This window comes from Cyprinodon tularosa, unplaced genomic scaffold (assembly GCF_016077235.1).
Source record: "Cyprinodon tularosa strain WSP-4 unplaced genomic scaffold, ASM1607723v1 ctg120, whole genome shotgun sequence".
NCBI classification, from domain to species: domain Eukaryota; kingdom Metazoa; phylum Chordata; class Actinopteri; order Cyprinodontiformes; family Cyprinodontidae; genus Cyprinodon; species Cyprinodon tularosa.
In genome coordinates this window covers 1,952,391-1,971,646 of record NW_024038004.1, presented here as the reverse complement: position 1 = coordinate 1,971,646, position 19,256 = coordinate 1,952,391, and the positions used below count along the sequence as shown (strand labels likewise).

The window sequence follows — 19,256 nt, the reverse complement described above, 5'->3', positions numbered from 1 at the left end:
TCCATGATAAGGAAACCAATTTTGCTTTAAAGCATACCCACAGATGCAAAAAATTCAGTTAACCTAACAAAAGTTTAAAGAGCCATGACATCATTGTTTGATGTCTGAATAAAAACAAATAAATGGCATTAAACTAAAACAACCACACAAGGGCTCTTCACAATTATATGGCCAACCACCCTCTTCCATGAATTGGAGAAAAATAAATCGGAAAAAAGGGGACAAAAACAAGAAATCCAAAATTCATATTTAAGGTTCCTCAGTTTGTTCCCATATACCATTAAAAACGGTATCCTCGTTATGTTTTTAATTCAGTAAAACTCAGTGGAAACGATCCAATCTGCCTGCATCCTGTGGATCCACAAAGTTGTAGGCCATGTTGTTGTGTCTCTTCCATTGTCCGCGCCCCCCACCCCACTCCACGTCCCTCTTCTCCACGCGACCTCCCCCATCTCCCCCGCTTTACATTCCAGGCTCGTGATTGGCGGAGACCCCGTGGCTTGTGTCGTCATCGCCTCAGCGCCCATTCATCAGCGGACTGGGGCGTTGTACTCCGCATCTCATTTGCGGCGGGGCCAATTTCTCCCCATCTACAAACTCTGCGAGAAAAAAAAAATAAAAAAATCGTTTTCCTTTTTGCGCCTTCCTTACATTTCCCCCCAAGTGCTCATTACTCTCGTTGCGGTCATTTTTTTATTCCACGCTTATCTCTTTACTTTCGCGCAAATCGACGAGCCTTGAATTTTTTTTTTCGGGAGGAAGCTTGCGGTCTTTGTTCATTCATTTGATCGGTGGGTTCCTTTGTTGGAACAAAAGCATGGGAGCGCAAATCTCCAAAACCGCTGGAAAAGACGAAGCCGCAGTGGAGAAGCCCGCAGAAGGAGCGGCTGTTGCATCGAAGACTAATGGACAGGTAAACAAGCTTTTTCTTTCCCCCCCCCAATTAATAAATTCTTAATTGCCTTCACAGAATTTGGTCTCAATTTAGCAATATGTTGCGTCAATGGCGCGCCCCATGTTCCCCGTGGCGCATCCCCACGCTCTCCCCGGCTTTCAGGGAAAGTGGCCACATGCTTTCAATTTCTCCAAAATGCAATTTATATTTTTTCAAGGCCTTTTCAGAACCCCAATTTCAACAAGACTCTTTTAATTGTCCTAAAACTCCTCTGTCGGGTGCGTTTTTTTACGTTTTAAATGTATTTATTTACAAGTTAAATGTTCAAAACATTTTAATAGCTTAATAATTTATGGTTAGTTAGATTCATAATAGGAAAATGTTTTCTGTTGTGGTAGAATTGTTTGTAGCAGGCTTTTTTTTTGTCGCCTCTCACAGTAGCATGGCCATTTTAAAAAACGGTACCACGCCTTTGTTGCCAGATTCCAGAAAAAAACGCGTTTTTTTTTTTTTTTTTTACAATATAAACCCTTTGGAATGAAGAAATTCTGAAACTAACTGGATTGAAATGTGTTGAATTTTCAAAAATTTCGATAATTGGTTTGAATTTATGTAGCTGAGGAAGATTTATTGTTTTTAAAGAAATCTGAAATTCCTTTCCACAGACGGAACGCCCTCTAGTGGCGTCCCAGTTTTATTGCAGTTTAAAAACCTGAGCCTATAAACCAGAGATGTGTCGTCATTCTCCTAGTAACAGATATCTATGCAATTTTGGTGGGACTTATTAACTCTTAAATTCAGAATTAAATTAACTATAGCAATATTGATAATTTAGAGGGGTTTTCAGGAGATGAATACAGAGGACAAAATTCTTCTTCTTCTTATTTTTTTGTGACTGTCTTTTAGGAGAATGGGCATGCCAAGACCAATGGGGATACTTCTCCAGCTGCAGAGGATGCCAACAAAGCTGATGTACAGGCCAATGGAAGCACTCCTACTGAAGAGGCGCCAAAAGAAGAAGGTGAGAAAGTAGAGGGTGCTGAGGCCCAAGGGGACAAGGAGCAGTCCGCCACAAATGGGGAGACAACCACCAAGGCAGAGGAAGGTACTCCGTCCACCAGCGAGGATGGCAAACAGAAGAAAAAGCGGTTCTCCTTCAAGAAGCCCTCTTTCAAGCTCAGTGGCTTTTCCTTCAAGAAGACCAAGAAAGAATCTGAGGAGGCAACCGAGGAAGGGGCGACTGCGGCTGCAGAGCCGGCCGAAGCAGAGAAATCCCCTGAGGCCCCCAAAGAGGAGACCAAGCCCTCTGATGGAAGTGAAGAGGAGGCCAAGGAAACTGCAACTGAGGAGGCCAAGGCGGAGGAGCCAAAGGCGGATCAAGTAGCCGAAGGAGAGGAGAAGCCGGCTAAATCCGAGCCAGAGGCGGCAGCCAGTCCAGAGGCCGCCGCCACAGAGTAACCCCGCTGAACGATGCACCGCAATGAAGAAGACGATGTAGCCTGTCTGAAGGATCACAAGGACTTGTCTAAAACCAGGGAATTTTTTTTGTGTTAATTTTTCTTTTTTGTTGTTTGTATATGTTTACTACTCTGCAACCATCTCATCCATAACTGCAAAGTTTCAAGCAGTGACAGATAGGAGGTGCAGCAGAGAGGGCTGCTTCCTCACTGCTTGCATTTATAACATGGGTGAGGGTAAAAGTGCAAAACATGGGTGGAATTTTTTTTTTTTTTTGTATTTTATTTTTTAAGGGAAATACCATGACATTGCAGAACTTGTTTTTTCTGTTCTATTTAATCAAAGTATTTGGTGCTGGGCAATTGGATGTAGCAGCTCAAGCTGTCTCTGCAAGATCTGACATAATGTGATATTTAAAAGGAAAGTCCTTAAAGTGAGTCTTAAAAGTTGTCATTTGCAGTGTACGGTTGTTTACAACTCTTTAAGCTCAATGCTCCTGTGAACACAAACCATTCCTGAAATAGATTTAGCTGAAAAACAATTGGTGCTCACCACCTTGCATTAGATTCCACTGTTTCAAAATTCTGTAGTAATGCACGTTGTATAGACTTTGATATTACTGGTTTTATGGCTGAGATGTACCTAATGACTGAAGTTTTTAACTGACTACCCATTGTAAATGAAGTTTTTCTTTTTTCCCCGCCATTTGTAAGAATGAATAAAATTGGGAGATGTTTTAAGCAGACTTTTGCATCAAGCTGTGATGACTACAACACCACTCTGAATCCACACGTCCAAAGCACACTAAGTCAGGATGTTAGACGCTGTCCTCTACCGGCTTCTCTTTCTGTATATAACGAGGCTCACATTTTTTTCAGTATGGAATGTAATATTGCCTGCAAAATCTGGTAACAAGGTGTTGAGTTTGTTTCCTGTGAATTCTGAAGAATAAAGCGATGAAGTGTGGATCGAAACTGTGAGCTTTTCTGTTTCCCATTATTCACTACAAAATAAACAAGGCTCAGCAGAAGTATGAATGATCAACCTTTTTGCTAAACAGCTCCTTCGTGTGGAGCACAAGAGAAGTGAAGGGAGATTTTTCATTTTAGATTTTGGCAATCAAACCCGCCATTAAAGTGAAGCTGAAGTAATTTTCATTTAACATTTCTGAGCCAAACAGGTTGAAATAATTTGAGGACCAATTAGTATTTTTACAGATCAGATTTTACTCAGTGGCTTAAAGTACATTTGTAAGCATTATTTCTGATTTCAGACATAAGTTATATAGAGAGGTACATTTCTTTTAATTGGAATATATTAATTCCTACCTTTTTAAGATGGTTTTTACTTAATCTAGTCAAATGTCCTTAATTCTACATTAAAATTCTTTTTTTTTTTTCTGTAAACTTTATATTTATTGCCTGTACACTGTGACATCTGAGACATAATTTCTTGTTTATTTAAGGCCAAAGAAGCAGATTCAGACCATGCTTTGAAATAGTGCTAACTTCCTACTATTTTTAATAACGGACGAACGAACGAGCTTTACAACTAGAATCAGTCATCCTTTATAATCTGTTTCTTGGATTTATCTTCAGTAGGACCACACGCATACAAAGTAGATTTGGACATCATCAGTGTTACCCATAGAGTATTGTGTGCATGTTTCTGAATCACAAAACATTTCCTTGATTGATGTGACAGGGTTTCTACTGAATTAGTTGTAAATTTGTGTTGCAGTTTATAAGAAAATAAAACATTAAGGCAGGTTTTAATCTAAAAGTCATAGTTTGGGGAAGAAATTGAGAATTTGGTTACCTGGAGTGTGGCAGGAGTGTCCCAATTTGTAAACAAGTTTGTATAGGTTAGATAGTTATTTATTTGTCCCTAATATAAAATTCTCCAGCTCAGAAATTCAGGACAGCATTTCAAATGAGATAAACTGGTATTTTAAAAATAAATTGTGAAGGCGAATGATTCCTCTGTGCTGCCATGTAGAAACTCCCAGATCAACAATCTTTACAGTTGAGTGCTGCTAATCTGCCTAATGTTTGCTGTTGTGGTGTTTTTTGTTTTATTTTTTTCCAGTGGAATTGGGCGATGATTGAATTAAATGATTTAAACCTTCTTTCTGTTGGTATTAGAGTTGAGTGCAAGTAATCATTTTGTGGTAGTGTTTTAATTTTGATCGTTAATATTCGGCTGATAAGTAAGAGTGGTAGTTTTTCTATTCTCTCTATCAAAGGAGTATATTTAAGATTAAACAACCTGGGGGCGGTATCGATTCCTAATTATTTGATATCACCAATCTGTGGTGGAAGGGCATTATTTTGGCCTTAAGCTTTTTTTTCAGGCAGAGGTATAATTATTATAAGAGGTATAATATAATTTAAAGTTTAATTTGTGATTTTGGAAAAGTCTTTAATAATTATAAGGATCCTGTAAATGTAATGATAAATTATCTGCATATTAAGGTATTGTGTGTTGTGAAACAGGCTGAAATTTATTGTTTTATTTGATTACTGCTGCTAGCGGTCTTATGAAGATGGCAAACAAAAAGGGAGAGAGTGGACATCCTCGTCTGGTCCCCTGCTGAACTGTGACGTGATGCCATTAGTAGTTTTTATGGCCCTTATTGATGAGCATAGTATACTATAGTCAGTGCTTGTTTCTGCATCTAATGAAACAATAATTTTAGTATGTTTTTTTTTCAGGTTAATTCTATGAGGTTGAATAATCTGTGAATGCTATCTGATATGTTCCTGTTTCTAATAAACCCGGTCTGGTCAGGCTGTTTCTATTCTGTGCTTTGGCGATCATTTTTAAATCCACGTTGATTAAAGAAGGTGGGTGGCAGTTGGAGGGATAGATAGGATTTTTGACTGGTTTTAAGAGTGTCATAGCAGCTGTATTCATCTGTGAGGATATGTATTTTTATTTTTCATTTAGAGAAAAAATGGGTTGATGCATAGTAATGTTACAGACAAATAAGGTATTTACAACACACTAAACATGGACAGATACAGACACCATAAAGTACATCATAGTACAGACAAACAAGTCAATAACTATACAAAAGAAACAAAAAAGTTAATTATTTATATTTTACTCACTAACACTACACTGATTTGATTAATATTACATTGGTATTGCTCTTACTGATATATTGCACAGAAAGTGATAAATATTGCGCATGGCATGTTTAGGTGTTTATCACTATAATGCACCCATAGCACTCATGATCACATGTTTAAGAGTCTCGCCTCTAAACATTTACATGTATTTATTTTGGGAGGATATTTGAGAGATTGATTAAATTTTCTTTTGCAACTTATCGAGAATTAGAACTAATGTTCTATCCTTCTGGGACTCCATTAGGTGTTTTATATTTTATTGGTGATTTATTTATTGTTGGACATTTTTTTAATGCTTTTCTAAATTCTATCATTGTGAGGAGTTTTATTTTTCTAAACGAAATTTAAGATCAGATTGATTTGTAATTTATTTTATGAAATATAGATCACTACAAAAAGATTTCAGTTACTTATTGGTGTCTTGTTGATGGTGAACTATATCTCCTGGTGGATTCACAGTTGATGGGATGATAGATTTCTCCTATTTTTTAATAAAAATATCAAAGTTGTTATGTTGAAGAAGTGATGAGTGAAAGTACTATCTCTGTGTTTAGTTTTTGAACTGATATTTAGTGCAAGAGAGAATGGGACAGCACTTCTTATGATTGGGTGGGTTTTGCTCCCCTATGTGCTGTGAGGTCAGGTACTAATAAGAGAAAAATCATTTCAGGAGGAGGATTGATGGATGGAGGAAAGGTGAGCATATTCTCTAGATGAAGCGTTACTTCTCCAATTGCATCCAACATTTTTCATGTATGTTTTTAGGATTTCAGTGGAATTCTTGTTTCTTTTAATATTTCGAGGGTGTGAGCGATCAATATTACGGTAAATTACAGTATTAAAATCTCCAGCAATGATTACATTTGTTGATTAAGAAAAAATAATAAAAAATGTTAATCAATTCTTGGGACATAAATAAATTTGTAAAAGTATGATGATTAATATTTTGATAATAATGAAACTTCCACATGGGTCTATGATAAATAAGTTATGGATTAGTAGGATATTTTTGACGAATTTCTAATCACCTTTTGCACACATCCAATATAAAACATACAAAAAGAGCTGGCATAGAATTCACAGACAATTAGTTAGAAAGAGGTCAAGAATGCAATGCCAAAAAGCACATTAATGGATAAAATCTGATAGAACTCAATCTATGCCAGGTTTGACAAGGTTTTGTGGTTTTCCAGCTGATTCAGAAATCAGCTCAAGAGATAAAATGCGCTCTGGGAGGAGATGTCAGAGGTCTCCCGATATTCTGAGTCTTGTGACTTGTTTCAAAAAATCAGTTATTCATTTAAACTAAATTCAATTTCAGTTTATCTTAAGGCACTTTACAGTTTACCAGATCATACAGTCAAATTGATTCAATGTTTTCTATCTAAGGAAAACCAGTTGATTCCATGAACTCATTGACATCCCTCACACTAAGCATGGTAGCGACAGTGGAGAGGAAAAACTCCCTTTTAAGAGGAAGAAACCTCCAGCAGAACCAGGCTCAGTGTGGGCGGCCATCTGCGGAGGCCAACTAGGGTTTAAGGAGACAGAAGCAGAGATACAAAAAGCAGCTGTAAAGACGGAACAGGAAACACACAGCTAGGCAGACGAGCTCCGAGCCAGCTCCGATGTCAGCGGATGAAGAGAGCACATCCAGCCAGTCACAGTCAGAGAAACAGGACTACACTGGAAAACAGGCTGATCTATAACATCTATAAACAAGGGTATTGATGGCAGCAGCACAGCTGATATTTCTCTAGGATGGCGTCACAGCCAAACAGGAACAGACGATGTGAAACTACTATGAGAAAAAACAGAGAGAGCATAATGTTAGAGATTGAACTAACAGATTCTGCGGAGTGGGAGAATAGAGATAGAATAAGGCAGAATGATGAAATGGGGGTCCCTATGTCCTCCAGAAGTCTAAGCCTATAGCAGCATAACTATAGCCCAGGATAACCTGTGCCACTCTAACTATAAGCTTTATCAAAAAGGAAAGTTTTAAGCCTAGCCTTAAAAGTAGACAGGGTGTCTGCCTCGCAGACTAAAAATAGTAGTTGGTTCCACAGGAGAGGAGCCTGATAACTAAAAGATCTGCCTCTCATTCTATTTTTTTTTTTTTAGAAATTCTAGGAACCACTAGTAAACCTGCAGATTAAGAGCGAAGTGCTCTGTTAGGAACATAAGGAACAATCAGATCTCTGATATAAGATGGAGCTTGGCCATTTAAGGCTTTATATGTGAGAAGGAGGATTTTAAATTCTATTCAGGATTTACCAGGAAGCCAATGAAGAGAAGCCAGGATAGGAGAGATATGATCTCTCTTTTTGATTAGAGATTGGGTTAAAATTTGAAAGTACTCTCACAATACATCAAATAATTTTTTTAAAAAATTTGTTCTAACAAGGCAGCATGTAATCTGCCTTTACTGGCCTCAGCTGCTTCAGGGTTAAGGAGCTCCTGTTGCTGGCAAGTTTGTGTTAAAATCCAATACCCAATGCAGGAAGTAAACATTTACCAGCCATTAACTATTATATTTACAAACCCATATGCCTGATAAAAGTTTCAATTATTTTGAAATCTTCTGTTTAATGCCTTGGAAATGAGTTTTTTTTTGTGTATAAAAGCGAATTTGAATACATTCACATTAAAGCTGAAGTCTGTAAGTTTTTAAAAATCACTTTTTTGTCATATTGGCTAAAACTGTCCCTATGCCCAGACAGCAGTACATGTGATATGTAACCTGTGAAAAAAACTGCTTCAATTGGTACCGCCTACTGCCTGTATTTCAATCTGGAAAGAATAATTCGGGACGAGTCAAAACAACCAATCACAGCCAGAGGAGCGTCTGATGGAGTGTCAATCATAGCTCACACACGCTGAATCCCCCCCCCCCTCCCCCCCCCCCCCCCCTCTGGTCGCATGCGGTAGCCCGCGCAGATGCTGTCAGAGGGGTGGAGCTTGGAGGCGGGGCATGAGTGAAGCAGAGAGGGTGGGGGAGTGGCGTGAAACCTGTTTTTCTTCAAATTTTCAATCGAAGTCTGCTCTCTCCTCAATGTTACAGACTGCAGCTTTAAGCAACTGCTCCGTATTGACACATCGGCATTCTTCCTACCAAACCTCAAACCCTGCAAAAACACCCGACTTATTTTAAAAATCTAAGGCTGCCACAAACTTCTCCATGGTGGTTTTCACAGTCCACAGCTGTGTCCATGTTCACTGGGAACCATCTATTTCATTTGCACCCAGTTTTACTTTGTGCATTGCAGCTTTGGCCACCGCAAGGAGGGTGTGCTTTACACATAATATTTCTATTTCTGCTTCCTGGTTTTCTTGTCCAGCTCGGTTAAGTTGGTGAGGTATTTGTTCCTTAGCTGGGTCCCTTAGTGTGCCTCACTGCCGAAGTATCTCATCACTCCCATACATCACTCTCCATCCAAAAAGCTGCTGTTTCTTTTTTTGTTTGTAATCCTGAATGCAGATGAGAGGCGAGCTCCTTTTGGAATGTGGTTAATAAAAATCAACAGAGGTAGTCTTAAAACCATGCTCCTGTCTGTCCCTCTTCATCCTCTAACCACAGAGTGTCTCTCAGTGGTTTCAGCCTGTGGATAGCGATCCTAAGTTTCATTAAAGCAGCTTCCTCTACTCTCTGCCCTGGGCCTCTCACCTAACCACTGTCTCGCCCTCTCACCATAGAAAGATCAAACAGCTGCTGCCTTGCCAAACAACCATCCCTGCCCCTTATTCCACACCCAAACTATTTTTAGTTCACACAGACTTCCACAGTAAGAAAGCGTTTAAAAACATTTTTAAGCTGCCAACTAGAAACCCTGGGTTAAGATCTTAAAAAGAACCAGGCTATACATTATTAAGATTTCAATGTTTCTTTCCCTATTATTCACCAAACAAGCAGATTTCCCAAAATTCCACCAGGCCATGAAAATCATCCACTGGGTAAAATTTTCAGTGTTATTTGCAAACATGATGCAAAGCTACAAGCCTCTTGGAGCGTTGCTGAAGAATCTTAATTTACTTGTAGATAAAGGTCAATAATAACTATTTTCCTGTGGACTATAACTATAAATGATTAGAAATCTTACCAAAGTTAGTTTTTTTCTTGTTTCTTCCAGGACTACAGCTGAAACTAAGACTATGTGGACTTAAAATATACTTCCATATCTGTCCCGTATGAGGTTCCACTAAAGACCAAGCTCAGCTTTGTCACAGACAGCAGGACTTTTTCTACAAATATTTCCTAAAATTTGAATTAATCCATGTTGCTATTTACACAATGCAGATTTCTACTTGTACAGAGAGAAAAGCAATAAATAAAACTGAGCTTCTGCTGCTTTTTTCTATTGGCATGGTATTCTTAACTCTTCCTCCTGCAGACACAGCTTTACATCACAATGGTTATAATGAACCCATCAGAGTGTTAGCTATAGGAGTAGAACAGATCAATATGTGGACATGCCATACAAAAACAAAACTGAGGTAATAATCTTTGCACCAAAGGAGGAGAGATCCAGAGTTAGCTTACAGCTACAGCAACTACAGCTAAAACCCAATCTTCCCACAGTCCAAAAAGATGACTATAAGTGAATGAGTGCGTGAGAATGATTGTTTGTCCTATTTTTCTCTGTGTTACCCTGCGATGGACTGGCAATCTGTCCAGGGTGTACCTCGCATCTCAAGGTACAACATTTTTAATGATTTCTCCCGTGTATTTTAAAACAGCCAGTTAAACAGACTTTATTTTCCTTTTGCTTTTAACTATTAACAGGAGTTGTTTTTGTCATCATAGATATAAAGAAAAATAGCCTTCATTAACGGCCAGATTGTTCAGGTACAAGTAAATGAGTGTTGAACATGTTACTTCGAAAAAACAAAACAAAAAGATATGCACACAGATTGAAGATATGTGCACACAAATCACACAGTCAAGAGTCTTCATGCATCAGAAGCACAAATTACCACACAGGCAAGGAAATACTTGATTTATATTTAACAACACAAAGTTACATTCACAGAATATTATAGAAGGTTGACAGCAGCATTCATGGTGTGAGGCTATAACAGCATCCTCGGAAGGGGTGATTTACTATTCAGAGATGTACTCTGAAATGTAGTATATTATTCTTAGGTTTGCTATTTATTATCATCTATGACCTGGATAGTCTCAATCTTTATGTTCGTGTTGCCTTAGAAATGGCCATTTATAATTACATGGGAGCAGGTCTTGCATGTATGGAAGCAGACATCTGCTCTACAGCATCACAGAGCTGATAAATTACTGACTGTAGAGATTGCCATTAGGGTCAAATGTGACTACACCAAGTTAGGTGTCTATAAAATCTATTACCTATACAGACTAATAAAGTACTATTACCCAAATTGTGTCTCACACCTACAGCTAAACTCGCACATGATCTGGATCATTCCCAAATTTAAAGAAATTGTTCCTTGGCATGAAGCACACATCTGTTAAAAAAAAAAAAAAATCATAAAATCCATTCATATTTTTTCAATTGATCCAATACAGCAACATTCCCTTTTCTTGTGTTTTTGTCTTCAGTAAATCACCTCCGGACTTTTTGAGTCTGATGTTGAGGCTGTCAATAGTGACAGCTGCCACCCTCTGGTATAGTAGGGAACTGCGTGTGCTGGCAAATATCCCTATCTCCCAATGTTAGAGAATCTTTTAAAAAGATCCTGCATCCAAATTAAGATCATCCTTGGTATATGGGACTCCTTTGATAAAAATTTTATTAAAATCCCTCCATAACTTTTCAAGTGATCCTTAGACAGACAGACACACAAACTCTCCTTGGTATGGTAGAGATAATTATCTATGTAAGCAAACTTCCTCGTCACAGACAAGACAGTTGATTCGGATGTTGCAGGAGCCATTTTCTACCTTGAAGGCAGCCATATTGTTGGAGGGGGAGAGGCGTTGAGTTCGGTTCATGTTGCTGCAGTCAGCAGTCTGACCAGTTTATGTTGCCTAAAATAACACACTATAGCTTTAGATATAATCTGAAGTGTGATGTGCATTTGAATTCACCCCCCTTAACTGTAATACCCATAAATACATTTCAGCTTAAATGCCTCCTTCAGAAGTCAAGTAAATAGAGTCCAACTTTCTTTTTTTATACTCTTGAGTAGTAAAGTTTAGTATGTAGCCAAAAAAAAATGTGATAAATCCTAACAAATTCCCACCAGGTGACCCTGCTGCTATTTGTTGGTTGGTGTAATTTTTTGATTTGCATGATAGCTTTACAGATGAGAGATATTGACATCAGGTTTTCAGAGGCCTTGATATTCCCTGTGGAAGAACCACACACAACCTTCACAACTGTCACTGGGTGCCATTAAACTGCTCTGGGGTGGTATCCATTCTTCAGAAAGCCTTTGTCACAAATCAGCCAATGGGGTTATTTTCAGCCAGTTAAACATTTCCAAGATCTCACAAGTGTGAGGTGGAGTTGAGTTAAAAAAATAAAAAACCTGGGAACTTATTTCATCCTCTCCATTCTCTGGTTCCAGTCACTGATATTAGAGATGATAGAGTTTAATCTCTTATCATGGACAAATGGCATCTCACCGGATTTGTAATTTAATCTTAATATTTTTTTGTATTTAGATTGCCTTTAATGATAGAAAACTTGTTTTCCAGTTGAAAAGATGCTGTCCCACAAGCTTTTTGATTTTTGCAAAGAGAATTTGGGATTTTCTTTACATGGATGCAACCCCTAACTCTGTTGCTCTTCATTGAGGAAATAAGTATTTGAACAGCCTTCTATTTTGCACGTTCTCCCACTTAGAAATCACAAAGAGGTCTGAAATTGTCATTGTAGGTGCATGTCTGCTGTAAGAGATATAATCTAAAAAAAAAATCGAGGAATCAGAATATATTATTATTTTAACTATATATTTGTATGATAAAGCTGCATATAAGTATTTTAACACCTGTCTATCAGCTATAATTCTGACCCTCATTGACCTGTGTGTCTGCCTTTAAAATGTCTACCTTTACTCCATTTATTATCCTAAATTAGATGCACCTGTTTGAAGTTAGCTGCATAACAACACCTGTCCACCCCATACACTCAGTAAGAATCCAACTACTAACATGCCCCAGACCAAAGTGCCCGTCCAAAGACACTAGAAACCAAATTGTAAGCCTCCACAAGGTTGAAAGGGCTACGGGGAAATTGCATAGCAGCTGGGTGAAAAATGATCTGTTGGAGCAATCATTAGAAAATAGAAGAAGCTAAACTAGACTGTCAGTCTCCCTCAGACTGGGGCTCCATGCAAGATCTCACCTCATGGGGTCTCAATGATCCTAAGAAAGGTGAGAAATCCACCCAGAACTACATGGGAGAGCTGGTCAACGACCTAAGAAGAGCTTGGACCACCGTTTTCAAGGTTATTGTTGGTAATACACTAATACTTCATGGTTTGAAATCATGCATGACATCAAAGGTTCCCCTGCTTAGACCAGCACATGTCAATGCCCGTCTTAGGTTTGCCAATGACCATTTGGATGGTCCAGAGGAGTCGTGGTCAGATGAGACCAAAATAGAAAGTTTTGGTCATAATTCCACTAACCGTGTTTCGAGGAAGAAGAATGATGAGTATCATCCCAAGAACACCTTCCCTACTGTGAAGCATGGGGGTGGTAGCATCATGCTTTAGAGGTGTTTTTCTGCACATGGGACAGGGTGACTACTCTATATTAAGGAAAAGATGATCGGGGCCATGTATTGCAACCTTTGGGGAACAACCTACTTCCCTCACTTAGAACACTGAAGATGGGTGGAGGTTGGGTCTTCCAACATGGCAATGACCCGAAGCACACAGCCAGGATAACCAAGGAGTGGCTCTGTAAGAAGCATATCAAGGTTCTGTTGTGGCCTAGGCAGTCTCCAGACCTTAACCCAATAGAGAATCTGCGGAGGGAGCTCAAACTCTGTGTTTCTCAGCAAACGCCAAGAAACCTGACTGATCTAGAGAAGATCTGTGTGGAGGAGTGTGCCAAAATCCCTCCTGCAGTGTGTTCAAACCTGGTGAAAATCTACAGAAAAAGGTTTGACCTCTGTAATTGCAAACAAAGGCTACTGTACCAAATATTAACATTGATTTTCTGAGGTGTTCAAATACTTATTTGATTTCTGGATTTATTTAGAGAATGTTTCTCACTGTGGAATCTACAATGATAATTTCGGACCCCTCCATGATTTCTAAGAACTTGCAAAATAGCAGTGTTCAAATACTTATTTTCCTCACTGCATGTACAAATGATTTTTTTTTTGTCACAAATGTGGAGCATTATACGAGAAGGTTAATAGACTTTTGAAAACCTTTTATCCAAAAACCTGTTAAATGTGTCTATCCCGTTTGGTTCAGTGGGAACTATCATTGTTTAGTATTTTCACAGATTCTGTATATTCATTTTTGCATGAAGACAATAGCATAAAGATAAGTCTGAGGCAAAAAATTCATTAAGACGTTATTTATTTTGGTCTTTATGTTTTACATGACACAATGCATGTCAAGGGTTATAACAATGTTGCTGTTAAGACAGTTTGGTTTAGAAAAAAAACAGTCAATTTCATCATTATTTTTCACAATATATTCAAGTCACATTTAGTCACATGTTGCACAGAAAAGAATTAATGTATTTTTATTAGACTGTTGTTCCCTTCAACCCTAAAAAAAAACAAAAAAAAAAAACAAGATTTTACAAAAACAAAGAAGACAGACACTAAGTTTAAAGAGACCAGTTTAAGTCAGAATTAAAGGAACAGTGTTAGAGAAAAGTTTCGGACACAACAGTTATAACACCTCGATTTCACATGCTGTTTACATTACAAAACATCACTGGAACATTGTGTATTGCTTTCTCCCTCCTTAAATCAGCTATTTTTATAAATTAGTTTTCCTTCTTTTAAGCACCCATTTCTTGTAGTTTTCAAGTTAAGATGCTACTATTCCTCAAGAAGGCTGTACTGCCTGTCTGTTGGGTTGCGTAAAATGAACAGGGAGTTTTACTTTGAGAAATAGATTGCAAAATTAGTTGGTTTGCTTTTGGAAACTTCTGCATCAACGTATCACGTTGAAGCAATAAGGAATCCAGAGAAAGAGCAGTGGACATTCTCTGCAGCAAATACACCATTGGCATCCTCATCAGGGATCTGGACGTAGACTGTGTCATGCTCATCAAGTAAGAGGACAGCGCTACCAGACATTTGGTCCAGGAAACCCTTGTTATACTCATCATAACTAAACATAATTGGCTGACCATTCTTGTACAAAGCCACCAGGGCATGAGCTCCATTAACATGGATGCTGTAGGAGAAGTAGTAAACTCCAGGAACCTGGCAGGTGAAGATTCCTGACTCAGGGTCATAGTGATTCTCAGCATTGTAAACAATCTGGTCAAATCTAATGGGGGTGCCAGCAGCAGGGTATGGGGTGGCAAGAACAGCAGTAAATGCTGACATGGGGGACTTGACCATAACCTCACTAAATCCCATGCCTTTCTCAAAAACAACCTCACCAGGAGGTCCGGGGGGACCAGGGGGGCCAGCTGGGCCAGGTTCTCCATCAGCTCCAGGCTCACCAGGTTGACCAGGGGGACCCTGAGGTCCAGAAATGCCCTTTGCAGAGAGACCAGCGGGGCCAGGAGGTCCAGGGAGACCTGGATGTCCCTTGAGGCCAGGGACACCAGCAGGCCCCTGTGGTCCAGCAGGCCCTCTGGCACCTGGAGCTCCATCAGACCCAGAAGCACCTGGTTCACCAGGGCGACCAGTGTGTCCTTTGGGTCCAGCAGGCCCTGGAATACCTGGAGCACCTGGGGTACCTGGGGCACCAACATTACCTTTCTCACCTGCAGGTCCAGTGGCACCTCTGGGTCCAGGAGGACCAGCTGCCCCTGGGTAACCCTGCTTACCTTGGAAACCTTGTGCTCCCTGATCTCCCTTGTGTCCCTTAGGTCCCTGAGCACCAGTTGCACCTGTGTCACCTTTAGGACCAACAGGGCCAGTTGCTCCTGGGAAACCTCTTTCACCCCTAGGTCCAACAGCACCTGTTGGGCCAGTTGCACCAGTGGCACCAGTATAACCTGTTGGGCCTTGCTCTCCCTTTGCTCCTGGGGAACCTGGGCTACCTGGGGCACCTCTCTCTCCCTTCTCACCATTTGCACCTGGCTTTCCATAACCTGGAACTCCAGGGGCACCAGGAGCTCCAGAAGGTCCCTGATGACCCTTAGGTCCAGCAGGACCAGGCAAACCTGGGGCACCATTCTCACCTGGTTTACCTGGAAGACCTACACCTGGAGCACCAGTGTGTCCCTTAGGTCCCTGTGGTCCCATGGGACCAGGGGCACCATCTCTACCTGGGCTACCTGACTTTCCAGGCTCACCATTAGCACCTGGTTTCCCTGGCCTTCCAATTCCAGGTGAACCTGGGGCTCCAGTTGGACCCATAGGTCCCTGAGGTCCTGTCTCGCCTTGTGGTCCAGGAGCACCATACCCCCTTTCACCCTTAGGCCCAGGAAGTCCTGGGATACCTGGATGTCCTTTCAGGCCAGGCTCTCCTCTTGGTCCCATTGCTCCAGGAAGGCCGGAAGGTCCTGGTTTGCCAGTTGCAGACAGACCAGCAGGTCCTGGGCTTCCAGGAGAGCCTGGAACTCCTCTTGGTCCCTGGGGGCCTGTGGCTCCGGTTTCTCCCCTCTCACCAGGTGTTCCAGGGATGCCAGGTTTGCCAGGTCCACCTGGAGTTCCAGGTTTGCCAGCAATAGAGCGGCCAGGATGTCCAGGAGGTCCAGGGGGTCCTTGAGGTCCAGTATGACCAACTCCATCCTGACCTGGGGGACCAGGTGGGCCTTGAGGTCCCTCAGGGCCAGGCTCACCTGGAGGACCAGGCTCACCTGCCATTGATACCACTGTGAAAAAGGAAACAACATCAGCACCAGAAACAAACAAACAAACAAACAAAAAATTACAGTGCATCTTGTTTTTTTGGTAGGGGGTTGATCCAACACTCTGCATTTTCAAGCTATAGCAAAAAAAAAAAAAAAAAAAAAAAAAAAAAAAAATACAACAACTTTGTTTTAAAATCTAGTATGTTTGTATCTGTATGCAGGTGATTCCAATTCAATATGCTGATGCCTTTAAGAACCTATTGCCTAAATAAAGACATTATGGACCTTTTATCTGACTTGCTCTAAATGAGAGGGGCCTTTTTATTTGCTTATTATTGCAGTCATTGTGAAAAAAAAACTCCCTCTCTTTCTGTTTTATTCTCTGACTAATTCTGGTCCAGTTTAGATAAAACATAAACAGATGTTTTTAGTCTTGTGTGAAGCAGGCACACCCTGGTAAAAAAACAAACAAACAAACAAACAAACAAAAACCCTAGTTACTGGGTTCTAATTGTCAATGTCAAAACCAAAAATAATCCACTAACAGTTCCTTTCCTGAAATACAAGCAGGTGTGTTTACTTGCAGAAATGTAACTTGGAATATTTATTTTCCATGTTTTAAAAGACTGCAAGGAATATTAACATTCATATTCTTGGATGGTACATGCTTTTTGACTATACTGGAAAACGTATTAGATATTGTTTCTTTTTATAGATGTTACAAGCTTAAATGTGGCATATATTTCTCCAATATGTATGGCAATATAGTGATACATCTGCAGTTGTAGAACTTTGCACTTATCTAAACATCAGTGGTTTAAATGCTAACATCACACTGTATTCATCAATTTCTAAAGGCATAAGATTTTGTGTTCTGGGTAAAATAGAAAAATGATAGTTATTCTGTTTTGCCACCTTTAGGAGCAGAAAACACCCTGACTAAACAGGTTTGTTATTTTGCATCAGATGTAAACAGACATGGTGACTGGAGAGAGGCAGGTCCAGAGGCAGCCAATCAGAAGACAGCACTGCTGCTCAGCAGAGTGCAGCTCAGTTTTAAAAAAATCCTATACAGCTGTGACCAGCATCTGCCTGTCAGCCAGTGGTGTCTCCATCTGCCGTAACAAAGTGGCCTATTTCCTCAAGTTTCAAGATGTCGGAAGGAGTGGCTCAGGTAAGATCTTTACATTGCAGATCAGCTGCTTCTCTTGTTTATTTTTTTTTAACTAAAGAGTCTTAAGTTAAGAATGTTTTGCTTACCGTGGCTCTTAACATTCATGGGGACTACTTTTTTCACCACATAGCCCTTTCCAGTGGCTGCTGCAGAGGCCACAATGAGAAGGAAGATGCTTGCCACTCGTAGGTCCATCTTGCAATCCCAAACCTGCAGGGAACAGAAGAAGATTGTCAATGTAAGCATAACACAGTTACAGCTTTTATTAAACTTTTGTTAGCATTTAAAGAGAATGTCCTTGCTTATTCTATTCAAGCTGCATATCCGCACTAAAACTCAGTAAAATACGCATAAGACGTCATGCATCATCTTCTTTGTATTGTCAATGAAGCATCCCAAAGTCAAACTAATTTCTCCAATTAACCAAGGCCTAACAAAATCTTAGAACTCCTACATGTTCCTCCAGAGAAAGAAACACAAAGAGAGGGAAACAAAAATCACACCTACCGGCATCCAATAGAAGAAGAAACCCAACTTTCTTCTGCACCAGAGAGCTCCTGGTGCTGCTGTATATCCTTAAGGGCAGAGCACAACTGAGGATATGCTGCCCTCCAGTACAATGATGCTGGGTATTTATACCATATCTGCCCCTCACATCATTAAAAAAAACTCACCAAAAAAGCACCTCCCTCCTTAGAGCTAGGCTGTAATTAGCAGAGAGATCTTCCCAAAGCGGGCATGTCACGTCAGGGTGCCTCCATGTCTTGAATATCCAGACACATGATTATCACATTTTCTTCTATCTTCCTTCAAAGATAGAAATGATCATTCTTGTAATTAAAACTAGATAAATTAAAATTGTATTAAGTTTTGAGTCTATTAAGTTTTGATTGCTGTTGGACTATAGATCTTTATTAGTATAATTTTTTTATACTCAATTTGTTGAGATTGTCAATTTGATGACTTAGAGAGTAACCAAAGTTATTCTAAAGATTATTCTGGGCCTTACTGTTATAACAGATTAGTTATAAGGGTAGGGTTATATTACTTATTATTTTTTAAGTGTCTTTAGTTAGTGATTTCATTTTTCAGTGCATTGTCTGTTATCACAAATCTTTTTGGTTACTATATACATTTGTATATATAGTAATATGTAATATGATATAACACACCATAGGCATGATACAGAGATATTACATGTAAAAAGTGTGTTTCCTTCAAAATCAATCATTTTGTATATTCTCAACAACAACAAAAAATTGTATTGCATGATAATATATGCAGTAATTCATTGGAAATAGTTTCTATTGTTTGTTTTTATTTGTGATTCAGACAAGATTTTCTTTAAAAACAGGGCAAAGGACTTGGATTGAAAGAAAGCTTTGCTCTGAGGATTTGAAAAGAATTATTTAAAGTTCACACAATATAATTCTTGGGTGTTTTGGTAGGGAGAAAAGTCTTTTGGACCCTTTGGATGAGTCAAAAATATTTTATAACTTACATAAAACTATATTTAAAGGGAGTTATCAGGGTTTTTTTTTTTATTTCCGTCCTGACCCCTATTTGGTCAGAGCGGTATAGGTGGGATAAAATGTTATAAAGTAGATTCTTATTTCAGCATTTGCTAATTTTTCTATCTTAACAAATGTCTTTCTCTCAATACAGCTC

At 39.5% G+C, this 19,256-nt stretch overlaps 2 protein-coding genes across 2 annotated transcripts; one reads left to right on the top strand and one right to left on the bottom strand.

The window, feature by feature from the left end:
• Positions 1-559: 559 nt before the first annotated feature.
• Positions 560-3,327, top strand: marcksb (myristoylated alanine-rich protein kinase C substrate b). Its single transcript, XM_038273130.1, has 2 exons — positions 560-913; positions 1,802-3,327. The coding sequence occupies exons 1-2, from the start codon at positions 818-820 to the stop codon at positions 2,351-2,353; spliced, it is 648 nt and encodes a 215-aa protein (XP_038129058.1). The 5' UTR covers positions 560-817; the 3' UTR covers positions 2,354-3,327.
• A 10,660-nt stretch (positions 3,328-13,987) lies between these two features.
• col10a1a (collagen, type X, alpha 1a) lies at positions 13,988-18,228 on the bottom strand. The gene is made up of 3 exons (XM_038272957.1): positions 18,096-18,228; positions 17,675-17,798; positions 13,988-16,435 (listed from the first exon to the last, which is right to left on the bottom strand). Exons 1-3 carry the CDS (start codon positions 18,099-18,101, stop codon positions 14,601-14,603), a joined length of 1,965 nt encoding a protein of 654 aa, XP_038128885.1. The 5' UTR covers positions 18,102-18,228; the 3' UTR covers positions 13,988-14,600.
• Between the last annotated feature and the right edge of the window lie 1,028 nt (positions 18,229-19,256).

Coding starts and splice junctions, on each gene's coding strand:
- col10a1a (XM_038272957.1), bottom strand. Junction 16,436..17,674: donor CATGAATGTTAAGAGCCACG/GTAAGCAAAACA, acceptor CCTTTTTCACAG/TGGTATCAATGGCAGGTGAG.
- marcksb (XM_038273130.1), top strand. CDS start 818: ATGGGAGCGCAAATCTCCAAAACCGCTGGAAAAGACGAAGCCGCAGTG. Junction 914..1,801: donor CATCGAAGACTAATGGACAG/GTAAACAAGCTT, acceptor ACTGTCTTTTAG/GAGAATGGGCATGCCAAGAC.